We start from the raw sequence: 18,093 nt of genomic DNA, 5'->3' as shown, positions 1-18,093 counted from the left end.
CATGAGAGTACCACAGGGCCTCCGTAACCAGTATGCTGAAATCACATGACACAGTTTGTAGGTATTGATGTTCAAATACTTTTCTAACAATGGCTTGTGAATGCATCGATGAGTAAAAATTGCTTCATGCAGCTTCCTGGTTCTGTTGCTCCGAGGCTCCTGGGAGCTCATCCACCGCTGCATTCAGTCTCAGCTTTAATTAAATTAACTTATGATCTAACTCCCATCGAACGCAACTAATATATGATGACATTATCTTCCCAGGTCAATACCACCCTTCACCAGCGCATTACCTCTGAATTAATCTCCGCCAGTGTGCTCTGAGGGAAAAACAGGCTGCCTGCGGTTCAAAGGCGGAGAGAAAGTGAGCTTGAGATTTTTCTGAACCCACTGGAGAACATGTCTGACTTAAAGGGAAAAGCTTGTGGTAACAGCTTCGTTCTACTTTAGTCAAGTCTGAGCCAGGCACTGGTGGCTGTTTGTCAGGTCTCTCTGCGGACATATGAGGGAACTACACAGATGGCGTGCCAGGCAAGCTGAACGTATGGCTAAATTGTTGAGGGATTGAAATGGAAAACCTGCATGACCGATGACTCCCCATTTAGGAAGCACTGATGTGAGTCTGAGATTTGGGCATGTTGAGGGCTGTTGGGGAACTTATGGGTCTGGAGGAGATTCAGATAAGGAAGGGTGACCATGGAGAACTAAGGAACACAATTCTTTGCTTGACTATAATTACGTACTGGTGTAAACACCAACACATTGTAGTTCAGAAATACCAAAGATACATTTGATGTCATTTCAACAGTGTTTGTCGTCAACAAAAATCTTTGTTATTTAAAAAATATATATATTAGTATCACATAAGCCGAATAGGTTTTCATATGCTAATTTTAAAACTGTATCAGTCAATGCTAAAATGAGTAACACTGGTTGACATTAATCAACAAGATCTATTAAACATTAAAAAAAAAAAAAAAAAAAAAAACGTTCGCTGGTTCCAACTTCTCAAATATGAGGATGTTGGGTGGACAAGCAATTTGGAGACGTCACTTCAGGCTCTGGGAGATTGTATTGGTGCAACCCACAGAACGACTGTTGGAATCTTAAAGAAACATCTAGTCCTTCACCCTTCATTGTAACCTTCACTGGTCAATGTTTCTCCATCATCTGACCGAAGTACCGATTGCTTCATTGAACCTCTCATCGACTTCATCTACTTCTTGCCTTGAATTTTTGTGCAGCTCCGTGAAAATGCTCCATTGTCCAACAAGGGGAATTATAGACTTTTTGTACCGGCAGGACAATTTGGTCAGCATGAGCAATAGAGCATTACAGTGCTCCATGACACTGAGGGGACGTGAGCTTCATCTTCTGTTCCCCTCATCTCGTTAACACCATTGTCAGTAATGGATAATGGTCAGAGCCTCTCTCCTCCACTAATGAACACCAATATCAGTCTGTACGTGTTCACGATTGATGACATGGCCTAATCGTCCCGTCTAATTGATACCCTACCGTGCAGCACATATATTTTCTTGATTGGGTCACAGGGTGATCCCTGGGATATTGCACTCTGGCCAAGCAGCCTAATGAGTATCTCACCTCATTGAGTGATAAGAAGCCATGCCTGGGCTAATGGCAGGGGAAGAGCCTCTTAATCGCATACCTAATGGAACTCTCAAGTTAGATACAAAATCAATTAAGCTGAGCATGTTCACATGTGAGAGTGCCAGTGGGACTGTACAGTGATATAAAGTGGGTTTGCATACAATGGTTAACTTGACTAAAGACACAGCAGATGATTTGATAATACTGACGGACAGACTGCAGAGAATCTCCAAACGCTCTATATCCTTTAACCTCTTGTGACAATATCACAACATTTTCATCTTTGCAATGTGACATTTGAGCTCACTTCATCACTTACGCCTCAGTTTTGTTGGATTGTCGTCGGCAGGGTACGGTGTTGCTGACACATGTACCAGTTATAGGGTCCACTGCCTCCACGATGACGAAGGGCCGCTCCTCCAGCGTGGCCACCGTCAGATGCCTGTAATCCGACACTGGTTCCAGGTAGGAGCCGTACCGCGGCCACACGGGGTATCTCATCTGGAGGATCCCCATCTCATAGTTCCCCACCTGAAGGGAGTCCAGAGAGGAGGGGTGAATCAACAAGAGCCAGTGAATAAAATCTCTGGTACAGAAATAGCACAGAGGAAAATATTTGAAAGGACTACAACAAGGAACAACCACAAGATTTAAATAAATATAGGTGGGAAATACTGGAAAAGTAAGCCTTTGTCTCTGTCTATCACAACCTCCAATTTTAATATAATTATCCCCAATTCTCTAACTGTATACATTATTATTGATATATTGATTTGTGCATCTGCAGCTGGTGTAGTGAGGAGAGTGAGGAGAGTTTTCGTTTGTAGACAGTTTAGTGGAAATTGATTTTTGGGTCACTGGGGAAGTAGAGAGTGTAATTATACATCGAACGCAATGAAAGCAATTCCACCCCCTGCTATATAGCCAGTTAGCTAATTTTAATTGAATGTTGTGGGGAAATGAGCGTTCAAGCAAGCTGAATACATAATCAAGATCTCGAATTAAACATTTCAAGCTCGCTTATTTGAAGAAGCCGTGACCTGTTTAGTACCACGATCCGCAAATTTGCCAATCCGACTCTTAACTGTTTAAATTGGGCTGTGAAATGAAGGGACGAAGGTCGTGGAGGACCAGTTGGACCCCAATTAAACAAAACAATGACACACTCCACAGATTGTTACCTTTTTGCTGAATCAGATGGGGCTATTAAACGTCGCTTTGGCTGCCACTAATTCAGCAAATGAATAACAGGTTTTTACATATGTAAGCATTCAGCAGACAGTAATGAGAAGCAGCTACGGTTGTTTTGGTATTTTTCCGGGTTGAACCTGCACCCTTTATGTTACAACACAGTCACTGTTTTCATGTACACATAGATGACAGATGCTCTGAAATGCTATTACTGAGATGAATTATTCACAAAAAAAAAAGGTATTTAAGGATTCCTGTTTGCAGGGCAGTAATTAACAAAAATCTTTATATCATCATCTCTGCAATATTTAAATGTATTAATTATTCATTTTTGCCGTGGCAATATTCCGCCTGAGTTCAGACAGACAACGTCACAGCGTGAGCACAGTGGAGGTACCAGCACAACATCTGGCAAAGTGCATCGATGGCCAGTCAAATACATACAATTGCATATTGATGGTAGATTTGTAACATGACCAATATAATGTTAACTTGGCCAATATCATGACGAAAACGACTTTCCAAAGGTATGTAATCCTCTCTGCTCATATCATGAGCAGCTGTGCAGTGTTTTAGTGTGTGATAAAGCCTCAAAGTCATGGATCTATTACTGAAACTGGACTACTGTACCCTTTGTCATCATCTTACCGGTTCCTGAAACATCACATTCAGAGGTAAAAGCAGCATTACAGCTTTAATTCACATAACCAAAGACCACATAGACTAATAGAAGTCATGTTTTGAGTATATATATTTTTATATAATATTGTATACCTTCAGATTTCTCTAAATTGGGAAGAAGAGGTCTGGAGCAAACCATGAAAACAGCTCCAGACCTGAAGTACACAAACAAGTGGACAGGAAAGTCCACTTGCTGCTTATACTTATTCTGTCTGTCTGCTCATTTGATCCATTTATAATTAAAGGTCCCGTATTATAGGCTATAAAGTGAGATTTCTATGTCTTCTTTGATTATAAGTCAGGTCTAGGTTCTATATTAATACTGTGAAAGTATCAAAGCGCTCAGTCTGCAGAGAAATGCACACAGCCTATATTCAGAAACTCAGCCTTATAACCAGCCGTCAGGACTTCTGTAACTTTATGATGTCACAACAAAGCAGTCACCGCTCTCAGCCATGCTCCAAGCCCCGTTACCTGAAATCTGCTATATTTTTATTGGATCACTCAGAAAACAGTCAGCCAATCAGAAGAGAGGCTCAGAGCCTGCTCTCCTCTGATTGACTGACTGACTTCTGATATGGGACCTTTAATATAAAAACCTGAAACCAAATAGGTCAGAAAACTGTACTGTTTAAAAATGTGATCTGTTAATCTATAAACTCTAAAAATGTAGTCCTTCTTTAGGGTCTTCTGTGTCTAATTATAATTGGTAGAATATTTCTTTTTCATATTCCAATAACCCTGTATCAGTTAAGATACAAAACAATCTATAGGTTTGACAGGAAGCAGGTGCTTTAATCCGACTGTTTACCACACGGGATTGTTTGTGTTGCATTGGCAGAAAAAGAGACGAGAAGAGCCAAGAGCCGTTCCCTCTTGATCATATTTTCTGTCGATGGATCGATTACGCTTGCAGTTCACTTCTGATAATGAGGTATCTGGGGCAACATTTAAATGCTGACTCACATTTAAATGATAGTCTGTTTATTTTACACGCACTCGCCTGTGCTGCTGTAAATGTCATTAACTTCCTGCAGAGCTTTAAAAAAAAAAAAAAGTGTCAGTCTAGACAAAATGTTTTTCCTCCCACATAATCTCTGGTGTTTATGCAGGAAGGGGGACAATCCTGTCTGATCACACCAGTTAGTACAGCTTGTCACAATGAAATGAAACAACTGAAAGTGGGGGTTGTAGTGGTGGTGCAAATATCCTAACTCTCTCTGGACGTTTCAGTTATTCCTCTCTCCTGTCAGTCATATTGATCAGCTCTGCTGTTTACCTTTCGCTCCACTCATGGGCATTTAGTCAAGTCAATCAGAATTGCAAATATCAGGCAAGTACACTGAGATGAAAAAACAACATGTCCCTGTGGCTGCTCAGACTGTGAAGATCTTCATTGTTCATTCATCTCGGAAAAGCACTGCAAACCCTCCGGTTTTGCTTTGCAGAAGCGGAGTCAATGATTTCTGATTGACAACAAGAACTATACAGCTAACTCAAATACTGCCGGAATACTACCGTTACCTGTGTGGAAAAGTAAAATAAACAGTAATTGTCACTTTAGTAGCATTAGCAACAAGAAATCCATTGGGAAAATACTTCAATTAGGTTATTTTTCTCCCAGTTCCCAAAGCCTTTTTCAGTCGACGAGACTGTAATTTCAGGGTTTGTGCGCATCACAGATATACAGCCAGAGAACGGAAGCTTTTCAGTCCCATGTATCACCCTGCCAGATAACAGCAATGACAGGAACACTTCCCCTCCTCCTCCGGGGCTTCCTCTCTCTCTCTCTCTCTGTCGCCACTCTCTTTTGTCATGCTCTCCCTCCATCTTCCCAAGTTACCTTGACTTTTAGATCCGGGGAGGAAGTCGGAGAAGCAGCCGAACAATGACTCATGGGAAGAAGCAAATTACAGCAGCTGTATGTGATAAGACGATTGTATGATTTAAGGTTAATAAATAAAAATGGAGTGTAATGCGAGGTACGCGTCTATACAGTGTCAGACTGAGGCTGGTGATATGTAGGTGATGTATGAACGTAACTGACCGGCTGCCCTGCAACGTGTGCAGTAAGAAGGCAGGAGGAAAAAAAAAGGCAATCAAAAAGTGGAATTGATTTTCAGCTCTCAGAGAGAAGATGCCAGAGGCAACAGAAAGTTAAACACACAAAGGGTACTGCCTCACAAGTGAACCGAAATTCTGTGAACTGAGCGCAGTGTCGTGCTCTGAAGGGGCGAGACAAATATTTTCTCCTCCCACAAAAGGTTTATGTAAAGGTCAGCATGGTGGAAATGAGGAGCGCAGGAGTCAGTGTGAATGAGAGGTCGCATTTACCTTCACCTCTGGATTGAAGTCTCGAATTAAGTCAAGAAGTCGCCTCTGTTTTATGTGAAAGTGTCTCTGATTGAACGTAGGCAAAACATTATGCTAATCACAGCTGAACTGCTTTCTCTATATAAGTAAATCTTGTCATAGGACGGTGAGGCATCCAAGCCACGTTACTGTCACTGAATTCAATTTAATTTCAGTCATTTTAAAGTCTGTGCTCATTTTATAAAATCAGAGGGGACCACGTTGCGCTTCTAGGATGTTTCCGCAGCCAACTTTCCCGTTTGTCTTTGACAGCACAGAGGACAAGGATAGTGAGATGGTTAAAAACTTCCTGAATCTACTGGGAGTGTTGCAGTAGAGAACAACGCCCTTCAACATGAACGTCCAATAGTCGGGCAGAAAGTGAAAGACAAAGCCGCCTTTGTCTTTGCTCAGATAAGAAGCAGCTCATCAGGAATACAAAAGGCGAGAAAAGTAAAAAAAAGAAAGGAGAAAGAAAAGCTTTAGTTCAGACTCTTAATCCGTGTTACCTCCGCTCTGCAGCCTCTTTCCTGCATTCAGATATGTGTTGACAGATTGCTTTAACATTTTTATTGTCATGTTTTTTTTATTTTTTTTTCACTGCAGCTCCCTGAAGAAATATTCCCTTTTTTTTTTTGTTTGATACAGATGATATGACTTTTTCTACAGTCAAGAAAGAGATACACCATTTCAGCAGTATTTATTTGTCTGCCTTTAAAGATATCCTAGGTATATGAGGCATAGTTAGAGCTGATATGATTTGTTTTTAGATGAGCCAAACTGTCTAGTTTGAGCTTTAAATGTGGGATTTTTCATGTGTATGATTGCAAATTGAATATTTGTTTTTTGACTCTTTGTTGCACAAAACAAGCAATTTGAAGGTTAGTCTTACGGCTCTGGGAACTAGTGATACTGTTCTTATGAAATTTTGATTGACAGTTGCTTTTCCAATGGATTGATTAATCAATAATTAAAAGAACCTTTAGCGGCAGCTCTAAACACAGCGCACAGTTGAATTTCAACATTTTCAGATGACAGGAGCTATTAGACGCTGTAAAAAAAAACTAAAATTACAAGTTTATCTCACATAATTTAACGTAAAGACTGAACAAAATCAGGTGTTTTCTGATACAGTGAAATTGTGAACAACATCATTTGATCCATTTATAATTAAAGGTCCCGTATTATAGGCTATAAAGTGAGATTTCTATGTCTTCTTTGATTATAAGTCAGGTCTAGGTTCTATATTAATACTGTGAAAGTATCAAAGCCTCAGTCCACAGAGAAATGCACACAGCCTGTATTCAGACACTGAGACTTAAAACCAGCCATCTGGACTTCTGTAACTTTGTGATGTCACAACAAAACAGTCACCGCCCTCAGCCATGCCCCAAGCCTGACACACCTAGACCCACCATCCAACCTTGCAGGATTACGATTTCAGAGCCTCCTTTCTTCTGATTGGCTCACCGACTTGTTGTTACTAGAGCTCCACAGAGAAGCCTGAGAGAGGAGATGTAAAACTACACTGAGATGGTTTTTGGTTCTTAAAACCACAAATGCATCTTCTTATGAACATCTTCTTAACACTTCAAATAAAACTAAGGAAAAGTAAAATGTAGACCTTTTAGTGTAAAAGAAGGATGAATGGACAACGTAATTGCTGTTTTAATCCAAAGTGTTTTTCAGTGACCTATATTCATCTGTAGAATCTCACATTGTAGCTCCTAATTCATAACAGTATCCACTGCCTCTAAAAAATATGTCTTTGTTCAGAAGTTAATTTTGCTTCTTTTCCTGATGTGGAAATAAACTGCATCTTGCATTCAGTTGCATTATGTCTTTGTGTGTAATGTTAGCCGGTATAGACTAAATCTTCCTCCAGGTGTGTTAGTTTTAGTTGGGGGAATGATGACTGGATTCAGTGACAGTGAATGCTGCATTACGTGAGCCACACCAATACCATCTCATCCACACTTAAATACATTTGAAACTACATTTTAATGTAAATTGCAGCTGCAGTGGCACTAGTGTGTTAAGCAATCGGGCTGACATATTACTAATTATAGTAACACAACATTGACGGCATATAAATACGCAAAACTGCGACGTAATTTCTGTTCTAACAAATATCTACACCACTGGACCAGGCTGTGGTATTGGTTCATACACAAAATGGCTTCCGTCTGCTTTCCAACTCAAATAGTTTGTTTGGTTCTTTTACCATCACGGCTTCCCATTAGCTCAGAGCCTTTACAACACATTGGAAATTAATAGGACGTAGCACTCGGAAACATCAATATGACATAATTAGGTCTGAAATGCCTGCAGCTGTTTACTCTGAGCGTGATGTTTAACTAAACACCTTCTATTCAACCAGTGGAGGAAGTGAACTCCCACCAGTCTGGTGTCCACATCACATCCACCCCCCCACACCCCCTCTGCGGTTAAATGAATGTTTCAATCTCCAAACAAGTCAATGAGGCAGCACGCTGCAGCAAAGTACCCTGACAAAAGTGTGTTTGTGTGTGTGTGTGTGTGTGTAGGGGGTGGGGTGGGGATGGGGGGGGTTCTTTTAATATCTTTTGAAGGGATGGAGAGTAGGAGTAAGTGAGAGAGAGGCGTGAGTAAAAAGCAGCACTGTTGGTGTGTGTGATTATGAGATGATCCTTCATTAAGTGGTTCATTGTTGTGTCAGTGGAGTTCTGACTCTCCTGACTAGTCTTTACAAAGAGACCAGCGATGTGTGAAATCGCTCTGCTTTTAGCATGCGGAGGAAGACGTCACTGGAAGAGACGTCGTGTCGGCAGAACAGCTCTTCTGTTTTTCTCACCATTTGTTACACATTCAGTAATAACACAGAAATGAAAGAAAGTCCCACACTGTGTGAAATATCGGCCCTTTCTATTGAAAATCTTACCTTGTCCCACTGTCTCTCTCTGTCCAGAGTGATAATTATCATGGCTGGATTCACCAGGTAACCGTTACTGTTGAAGGAGAAGTCGTTGTGTTCCCAGGTTACATTCAACATGTGCCTGCAGAGAAAACAAAGGGAGAGATGATCCGTGACTTTAGAAAAAAGAAAAAAAAAAAGGCTCTTTCCTGTAATCAAACCCCAATTAAACAGTCCGAAACCCGAAGAGACAATTAATCGATTATCAAAACAGTTACAGATTATTTCTCTAATCGATTACACACACACACATGTTGCTCCTTCGTTCATTAAAACAGCCCAAATTGGTCGGACATTGTCACAAATGAAAAAGCACAGCTGCTTTGTAAAAAAACTTGACACCATAGAGACAAAGTGTCCCGGTAGCCGTTGCACTACGTGGGAAACTGTCACCTGCCTCCTTTGACTCCATTGTTTCATCACTCTAATTCCTGTTATATTAGACCTGTGGCGCCGCTCTCTCACCTCGCCCGTCACTCCAGCTGAGGTGTTGTAAAGCCTGCTGGGAGGAGAATAGCCTTCATCCTGGTCTGTGTGAAAAGCCTATTTAATCTGGTAATCTGCGATAATCCCATTAACAGGTGCGCTGACTCATTATCAAAAGCTTACTTGAAAAAAAAAAAATCTCCAATCAAGTGAGGACAAATGTGAGAACCGAAGGGGGATGATAATGTTTGATCTGGCTGGAGAGAGAAGAGACGACTGACTATAAAGCTAATAGAAAGTGCTTTGTTCTGTCTTGCCGACCTTCACTTTACCTGACGAGAGCTGCTGCTGCTGCTCAAATAGTGCCTGCTGGGTTCAGAAAGTCTAAAAAAAAGGCGCGGTTCGTACAGTATCAAAGCGTGAGATAATGTTCACCATCTCCACGTTTTCATGGGCAGTTTGGGTTTACAAAAGGAAAAGTTGTGTCGCCCATGGCTCCAGAGGCTCTGAAGAAAAATTACTTCTGACATCAGAGGGAGAGAGTGATGTTTCATAACGCGAGAGCAGTGTCTGATGATGATTGCGTCCCGTTAGCAGCCTATTGGTGATCATCTATAACAGCACATGCACACATTTTACACACAACGCACTCACAGTCTCCTTGAATGACCTTGGTTTATATGAGCCAAAAGCTGATGCTGGAATAGTTTTTTTTTATTTATTTATTTTTTTTGGCTCTTCCCTTTGCTGATTAAAACATTTTTTGAAAATTTAAAATAGGATTTGCTCCGTGTCCTGTGGCACAGATGGCGCCAGGCTGCTCCTTTGGGCATGGTTTAAATGAAAAGAAGCCACGCCCTCGTCCGTCAGTCTCCACGAAGTATAGTGGGGAGCGCTCGGTGTGAGATGGATTGCAGGAGATGGATGGCAGCGGGGCAGAGGATACAGTTTGGGAGAGTGACAGTTGCTATGAAATGTGCTCCACACCACACAGATTGGTCATGAATAAATGAACAACTGTTGACCTCTTTTTGCCAAGTCCCACAGATGTAAGTCTGAGCCGTTACTGTTGTATTCTCATGTTGTATCGGAGATTAAAGGGAATAGTTATAGAGCGCTGCAGGAATGAGTCCTAAGACCCGGAAGTTAGTTAGCATTTTAACACTTCCGGTTCACTCGCCCTGAAGTCTATGGGTTACTTGACTGGGTTTTTAGTTAGATGAAATAGTTGAAATAAAGTCTGTGGTCAACACAAGCTCCAGATATTTTCAAGTTTTATTCTATGACATAATAAATAGAACAGTAAATACTCCAGTCATGATTTCAGCCGGGTTGCTAACAAGGCTTTTGTAGAAGAGGTCGGAGCTAAATCAAACTAACACTAACTTGAAGTTTAGTGGTGGTGACGTTGAAGTCATGTGACCGTGGTGTAGTTTGTTTTTAGCCTAACATTAGCTTTTTACCTCTGGCGATTGCATTTAGGCTTCAAACATCACAAACTGGTGTTCATTAGTGAAGAATGTCCTGCTGAACAAAACGTGACAGTGCACACACAGAAATATGGGTATCATTGCTGTACCCAAAGGTGCATTTATCAGAAAAGTATCCTGTAAGGTACAGAAATGTTCCTAAAGGTGATAACTGTGGGTTAGGGTTAGGGTTTAAAACTTTGTTTAAAATTAAAGGTACAAAATCATTGCTGACAGCAAAGGGTATATAATTGTTATTTTTACAGGCTTAAGGCACGGGCAAATGATGCAGCAAATCAGTGATCACAAAATCTTTTCCTGACATGATGTCAATGAAAATGTTGGTTAGTTTTCCTACTTTTTTGAGCTTGTCCATGGATTAACTAATTTAAAAAAAATAATTAGAGCAGGAATAAGAATTAACGAAGAAGAGGCAAGGAAATTCAGGGGTAAGTAACCGGACATTAATGTCTGTTAATACTACTGTTAGCTAGCTAGCTAACTTTAACAAGCTTAACTCGGTCTACTGTAACTGAGTGTAATGCCTCCACTTTCCATCACCACTACTCCCCGTAATTTGTTTGTCACAGTTTATTTTCTGCATTATTCCAAAAGACAATGTAAAAATCCCACTGGCTTTTTGTTGAGGGAAACCAGTGTGATGCTAACATCCGGGCTGGCCTACAAAAATATGTAATCCGTAATAAGATCGAAATCTAAACTGACAGAATAAAAGAGAATTACTTCTGCAGAAAAAGCAATAGAAATGGCTGTTTGTCCAGACACTTAAAACAATTTATTATTATTTTTTATCTGGTAACAAACAAATACAAATAATGACAAATAATGACAAATAATGACAAACAATGATCGTCCTAGCAAAGGCTGTGACCATGAACTTTCCTTAAGCAAGTGGATTTGGTTACCTAAACCTAACCAGTGAAGTGACAGATCAGAAAACACTTGCATGAATACTTTGTACAAGTCATTGTTTCAGGAGGGCAGTGAGCTAAAGCTTATTTTCTTGTTTAGGTACAAGGACCTAGCTATTCACATGGGGGAAAAAAAATGAACTAAGTGTTAGTCTTGGGGTTGTTCTTTTGTTGGGTTTGGCTCATTTTATGCAGTTGCAGGAAAAGTTAGTCGCGTTAAACGGATTTTTATAATACTCAGGGGTTCGATTTAAAATTACAGTATCATCCTTAGTGTCTAATTTGTGATTATACACAGCAAACAAGTCACCACAACGTCCACATGAGACGGTCTAAAGCGACGAGGGTTCACATCTCATGTTAACCATTAGCAACATTAACAGCGAACCACTGCAAAGTTGTTTCCCTGGGAAGAAGCTTCCACTCTGTAACTCACTCTTGCAATTTATGAGCGCTGTCTTCAAGTGGCCCTGGTGACCATTTTACTAAATGTGAGTGCAGTGTTTGTCAAGAGAACAATCACTAGCCTCCAGCTCCTTTGTTTTATTATTTTAACATTTACGGAATGCTTTGTGCTTTGTGCTCCTCTTTGAGCTTATGTAGGTATAAATACATGCAATGACTGCCCCGTCCGCCAAACGTGGAAAATCATTTATTAAACATTGACAAAATGTAAAAACTTCCTCAGAAACAATGTTCTGTAAAACCTTAAATAAATACCAGTATTCAAATAATGACCAAGTATCAAGTACTAGGAGTGTCACAGGGACACATAAGTAAAGACCAGTCATGAACTAGGCTGGGGGGAAATGTTGAAGTGGGTTTAATTAATTTTACACTAAAAGCTGACAGTGCAAATTCAGTATAATGTAGGCTAAATTAACATAGTACTACCTCATACATGCCAGTCTGTCGCTGCAAGTTTTTATCATTTTAATGCATAAAAAATGTTCGCTTTATATTATATATTATATTATATAGTATTATTAATATAGATTGGATATGTGTGTTGTCTTTCATATTTGAAGCTTACTAGAAAAGGGAGTGATGCTGCTCTTTGAGCCTGAAGGCTCAAGTTTAATTTACAGTAGCTAAACAACGATTGATTAAACAGCTGTGGTGGAATTAGTTTTGTGTAAAATGTACATGATCCTCAATTTATCAAGACAACACAAAAACATTTAGAAATTTTGAACAAGCAAACACTGTCAAGAGAAAATAAAAAAGTAGTAATAAAAATATTAATAACAAGAAATAGAGACTTTTATTAATAAAATAAGATAAAATATAGTTTTAAAATTAGGGATATTGAAAACGAAGCCTAATATACCAACTTGTTTTCTCATATTTGTACTAAGTTCCCCTCTGGCCCCCAACATTTTAGCTCACCTGAACAGAGTGTCATTAGCAGCTGATGGCTTGATGGGATTGTGACAATCACTGTGGCCCTCAGGAATGAAGCCCCTCTGTTTCCGGAAGCTCTGCACGCCTTTCACCACGATGGCCACCCCGTCCCGCACCCTCTTCCTCAGGCTCATCCTCCACCGGTCTGTGATGATGCTAATGAGCCCCACAGGGAAGCTGTCAGGTGGGGGGTTGTCCGGGTTTCCCACAGCCAAGCTGGGAATAATCCAGATGTAGCCCGGCCCCACTAGTCCGGCCTCTGTCGCCATGGAAAACAGATACTGGGCCTCTTCGTGTGAGCAGTAGACCAACAACACCTGGGCGTCGATCTGCTGCAGCAGCCTACGTGCTCGGATGTCGTTCATGCCGTCGGCAGACATGTCGAAGGTCAGCACGTCCTGCAGGTCCCACATGAAGTAGCTGGTGTCAGTGAAAGACTTAATGTAATCCACGTAGGTTTCATAGCCCGGGTAGAGGCTGGTTATGACTACAAAGCTGTCCCAGTTGTACTCCTCCATCACCTTGAACATGCCGTTGATCTGCTGCTCGATGGAGGAGCCCAGCTGCAGGAAGTTGGAGCCTTCGCCCTGGAGGAAGAGGAGAGCATGGCATCAGGAGGAGGACGGTTTGAAGACCTTTACGGTTCGTTAACCCACTTCATGCGGTTTGCTTCTGACTAACCAGCAAAATTAACACATCTTAATTCAATTTGTATAATGTGCAGAGAGATCTCTGGAGGCCCCTCTTTACACCTACGAGAGTACACACACATAATTTATACTCAAACGAATTATACACAAAGTAGTGACTTGTCCAACCACTAGGGTCTGTAGTACAGCTTTGGCAGGAGCTAAGTGGCTCTGCTTTATTTTGCTCTTCCAGGAGCCGCAGACCCATTCATCACTTAAATGCAAATGTCTTACTTTTGCCGCTCAAACACTGGCCATCATCCATACTTGCAAATTTAAAAGGAATGGCACTATCACTGTGGCAAGCACCTGCTCTATGTTTCATCTGTCTTTTCTATGAATGCAGCAACCTTGAGATAGGAAGAAGCGGGAAACATACTTTCATAACTTGCAGTGTGATACAGTCCAGTCTTTAAAAACAACTTTTTTTTCCCCCCAATCAGTCAAGACAGCAGGTGTTTTGTCTGTGACATCACTGATGTGTGTGTGGCTGAAGGTGCCTTAAAGATTCAAGAAGGAAGCAGCGCAGCAACAGTTTTCTTCCCTGTGATTTAGTGTGGAGCTGCCGCTTAAATGAATCCCCACTGAAACAGAAAGACAAGAAAACCTGGCCCCTGCCCTTTACTGTGCCTTTCCCTTGTCATTTGATGGAAAATGTGCTGAAGTCTCTCCAGGAACCCACAAAACAAAACAGTTGTTCCTCCAGCTGGAATAAAGCTAAAGCTTTGAGAGTTTCTGCTGGAATGAGTGGCAGAAAATTTATTTTAAATATTTTTCTAATGAACAACACTGCCTTCTTCAACAAGGAGTATGCCGATTTATTCCAAGGCACTCTCTCTAATGTCAAGTTCGCAAAAGGTAAAGGACCTTATGGGAAATGTGGAATAAATTCATTAAGTCATTTATTGTTGCTTCATATTGATAAAGGGTCATCAGTTTCTCGCTTTTTAATAACCCATTAGCAACTGTTTGTCATAGGTCAGTAATGATTTGTCTTTTTGAAAATCAAATGAAACCACTGGATGTGCGATTGTAAATGTTAATGAGTTAGTAATGAACTGATTCAGGTCCAGATGTTCTGCAGCCCTGATCCAGGAAACGATAACATCAGATGGATATTTCACAACTGATCTGTAAACCATTCATTACTGGTTTTGAACCATTAATAAAGACTACCATATTGATTCTTTATTGATCAATTGTAAGCTATGAATAAAAAATGACAACTAATTAACATTTAGACTTGCTTAATTGTCCTACAAACCCATCATTGATTTTTTGTGATTGAAAATTGCAGAAGGCTTAATAACTCTCGCTGATGTATAAGCTGCCCGTGACTCTCTCAAAAAGCATTAATAAACAGTTCAATCATCTTTAATAAACCCATTAGTCACAAGTTAAAATCCTTTTATAAAGGGTGTTTTATTAGAAGTAGGTGCTAAAATACAGGCAACTAGTAACGATCCCACTGGCGTCAGATGGAGGCCAGCGTCTCAACCATGAGCTCATCTTTTCACAGTAATTATGCCAAGGTATCATAATTAATGAGACGGTGATGGATTGATGCTGCTCTGCATGTAGTGCCATGAGATTCAACAGGGGTTATTGATTCTTCAGCAGATTCCAATTACTCCACCTCCTCTGTACTGTGCCACATTGCACTGCAAAACAAACATCATCATTGCATCATGGATCATTTGTAAATATGTGACATTTCTATGATTGAGTATAAAGTTATTACTTTTTTTTTTGTAAACAGAGTTAATTTCTCTTTTAGAGGTTTAATGATGAGACGTCACCTCAAACTTCAAAAGCAGAAATGTACGTTTTGACTCGCGTTATAAAAAGTCTTTGCCTCGCTCAGGCTGATAGGTAGGTGACCCACCCCCCACCACCCCCCTTCCTGACCCTCTCCCACTCTGGGGGAAAAAAAATCACTCCATTTTGCACACCAGAGGGGTCAGGCATCCTGAGAGTGCAAACAGGCCTGTTATCTTATTTCAGCCGGTCTCCTCGTTGTCCTTGAGAGAAGTTCAGCGGTCTTGTGATGTATGAGCATCTTACGATTTCAGACGTCACGGCTAAATCCACTGACTTTGTGCCTCTGACTGTCCGTGATCATGCCCCTGAAAATATTTTCTTTTTCTCTTGTCTTGTTTCACTCGTCAGTGCCCTCGTTCCCTCAGACCTCTTATATCCCCAGACAGTGAAGTAGCTATATATAATAAAGAGGTCTTTCATGCATAGTTTTTGATTTACCATTCATTTATGTATTGAAAGTTGCCTGACCCACAATGTGTGAATTGTACTTACAACCACTATAAATGAATTCTGTTTTATTTTTAATTCATTACCTTAAAACCCAAAGGCTCACATCTTTTCTTTAAAATGGCTGGTACTCATTAGTATTCATATAAATGACATTCAGTTATCAGCCTCTTTGCTAAGCGTTGCTTTCTGCTCAGTGTAGGGGACCTGCAGTGGACTAAGATGGATTAGACTGCACTGGAGGCCGGCTGGCTGCATACATCCATACAGGGTGCAGGGATCTTATGCAGGTTAGTCACGGAGGAGCTTGAGAAGATCGTATAAATCTACTCATTTTCTCCTTCCCCTCACTGTCCCACAGCAAATCTGTCAGTGTTATTGCTTTATTCTTGTACGTGCTGCTGCCGGTTCCTGCATCCGCAACGGTGCACAATCAGTTTGTTCCCTGACAGCTGCTGAGGTGTCACGGTGTGCATGTGCAAGTGTTTTACGCATGTGCTGTGTGTCTCTGTATGCCTCGTACATGCTTTCTAGCCCAAGGGTCTATCAGAGTAACGCGCGCCGCAAAGTACAATCTCAACAGCTCAATTAGCAGAGAGCAGACTGATCGCGTAGTTCAAATGAGCCTGGGGCATTACCCCAGGCTCAGCAGCAGCTCAAAGCCTGAAGTCAAGACTGCCCTGTTGGCGTGCAGAGCATGCACAGAACTGTCCAAGGCATACGGTTAAAGGGAATGAAATGAAACAGTTGAGGTCAGATACACAGAAATGAAATATAAATCCTCCATCCCCATGATCATCTTTCCAGTTGGTAGATGCAGCAAAAAAGTGTTTATACACATTCAAAACAGCCGCGTTCAAAAAGCCTAAAAACGTCAGAGCCTCATTCTGGCTGCATCCCACCTCTTCCCTGAACTCTCTCCTGGTCTTTGTCGTCTGAATGAATTGTACAAATGCAGAAGTCACTAATCTCCATTTAACTTAACAACAGCTGAATCTCTGATGTTTGCTGACCAGCCGGCGGTCTGTCATGTTGTAATGTACTGCACGGGGCGTGTCGGTAAATCACTGTTGGGTGTAGTTAAAGGTGCAGCAGACTTGAAACTTTGAACGAGAAGGGGTATTTAGTTGCTTGTCCCGCCTTTAGCCTGCGTCAGTACTAAGTCAGCTAAATGTGAACATGTTTTTTTCCCAGGCACCATCCAAATGAAGCCGACACGGAAGTACCAAAAACTGTACTTCTTCGAATAGCCGCTCGAGGCTGGCTCCAAAAGTGAATCAATTCCCACGGACTCCCATGTTAAAATGTCCAACTTTATGGCAGAAATAAACACGTTTACAGCCTGATATAAAAACCGTTTTGGTCTCTAGAGCTAATATCATCCTTCATGACAACTGTAAAAGGGGTGAATTTCTATATAACTCACTAATTTAAATTTTATCAAGGCTTAAAGTTCTGTAAATTGAGGGCATAATGCACCAAAGTCTCAGCTCTACACACACCCCACCTCTTTGCCCATTCGGCGGAGTCAGCTACTGGCAAGATGGCGACAGTGGAACGGCCCACTCTGAGCTCCAAAACCTCTATTCAGAAACCTGTGGGTGACGTCACGGAGGCTACGGCCATCTTTAATTACAGTCTATGGTTTTTCCATGTCATGACCTTACGTCCATATGAACTGCACTCTCACACCCCGACCAGTCAGGCCGGCCAATTCAAAAATGTCCAGTCGGATCGTCACAGCATGGCCAATAGAAACAGGGACAGATGGTGTATCTAGAAGTGCTAAGGCAAAGGCCATAACACAGACACATCCTTGGTCTGTGATCTGTCAGGCTCTGTAGTTAGTACATGATGATTTAAACATTTGCCTCCTTTATTAAATATGTGCTGTGTAATATAATGCCACTGAAAGTTTCCCCTGAAGCTCAGTAAGCTTATTACATTTGTAAAAATGAGAGGAATAATTTCCTCTGATGTTAGTGAAGGTGCAGAGTGCCTCCACTTTAAACCGCTGCAGGAAATCCTGAAAGTTGATGCAAAATGGCTTAAATTCTCCATTATAGTGTATATAATTTTACATCACACTAGGGATATATCATGAAAGAGGCAAATTC

At 41.0% G+C, this 18,093-nt stretch overlaps 1 protein-coding gene across 1 annotated transcript in view; it reads right to left on the bottom strand.

Moving 5' to 3' along the window:
- The window catches only part of LOC111217697 (glutamate receptor ionotropic, NMDA 2C-like), a 66,393-nt gene that overhangs the window by 19,390 nt on the left and 28,910 nt on the right, over positions 1 to 18,093 (bottom strand). Inside the window, exons 3-5 of the mRNA XM_022739678.1 lie at positions 13,005 to 13,606; positions 8,756 to 8,870; positions 1,931 to 2,142 (exon numbers count right to left, since the gene is read on the bottom strand). Coding sequence (XP_022595399.1) covers positions 1,931 to 2,142; positions 8,756 to 8,870; positions 13,005 to 13,606 — 929 coding nt within the window. The remainder of the gene's footprint in view (positions 1 to 1,930; positions 2,143 to 8,755; positions 8,871 to 13,004; positions 13,607 to 18,093) is intronic.

Source organism: Seriola dumerili, unplaced genomic scaffold (assembly GCF_002260705.1).
Source record: "Seriola dumerili isolate Sdu_G_001 unplaced genomic scaffold, Sdu_1.0 BDQW01000044.1, whole genome shotgun sequence".
Taxonomy (NCBI): Eukaryota; Metazoa; Chordata; class Actinopteri; order Carangiformes; family Carangidae; genus Seriola; species Seriola dumerili.
The sequence above is the reverse complement of the archived record's forward strand: the minus strand, read 5'-3'. Positions and strand labels throughout refer to the sequence as shown.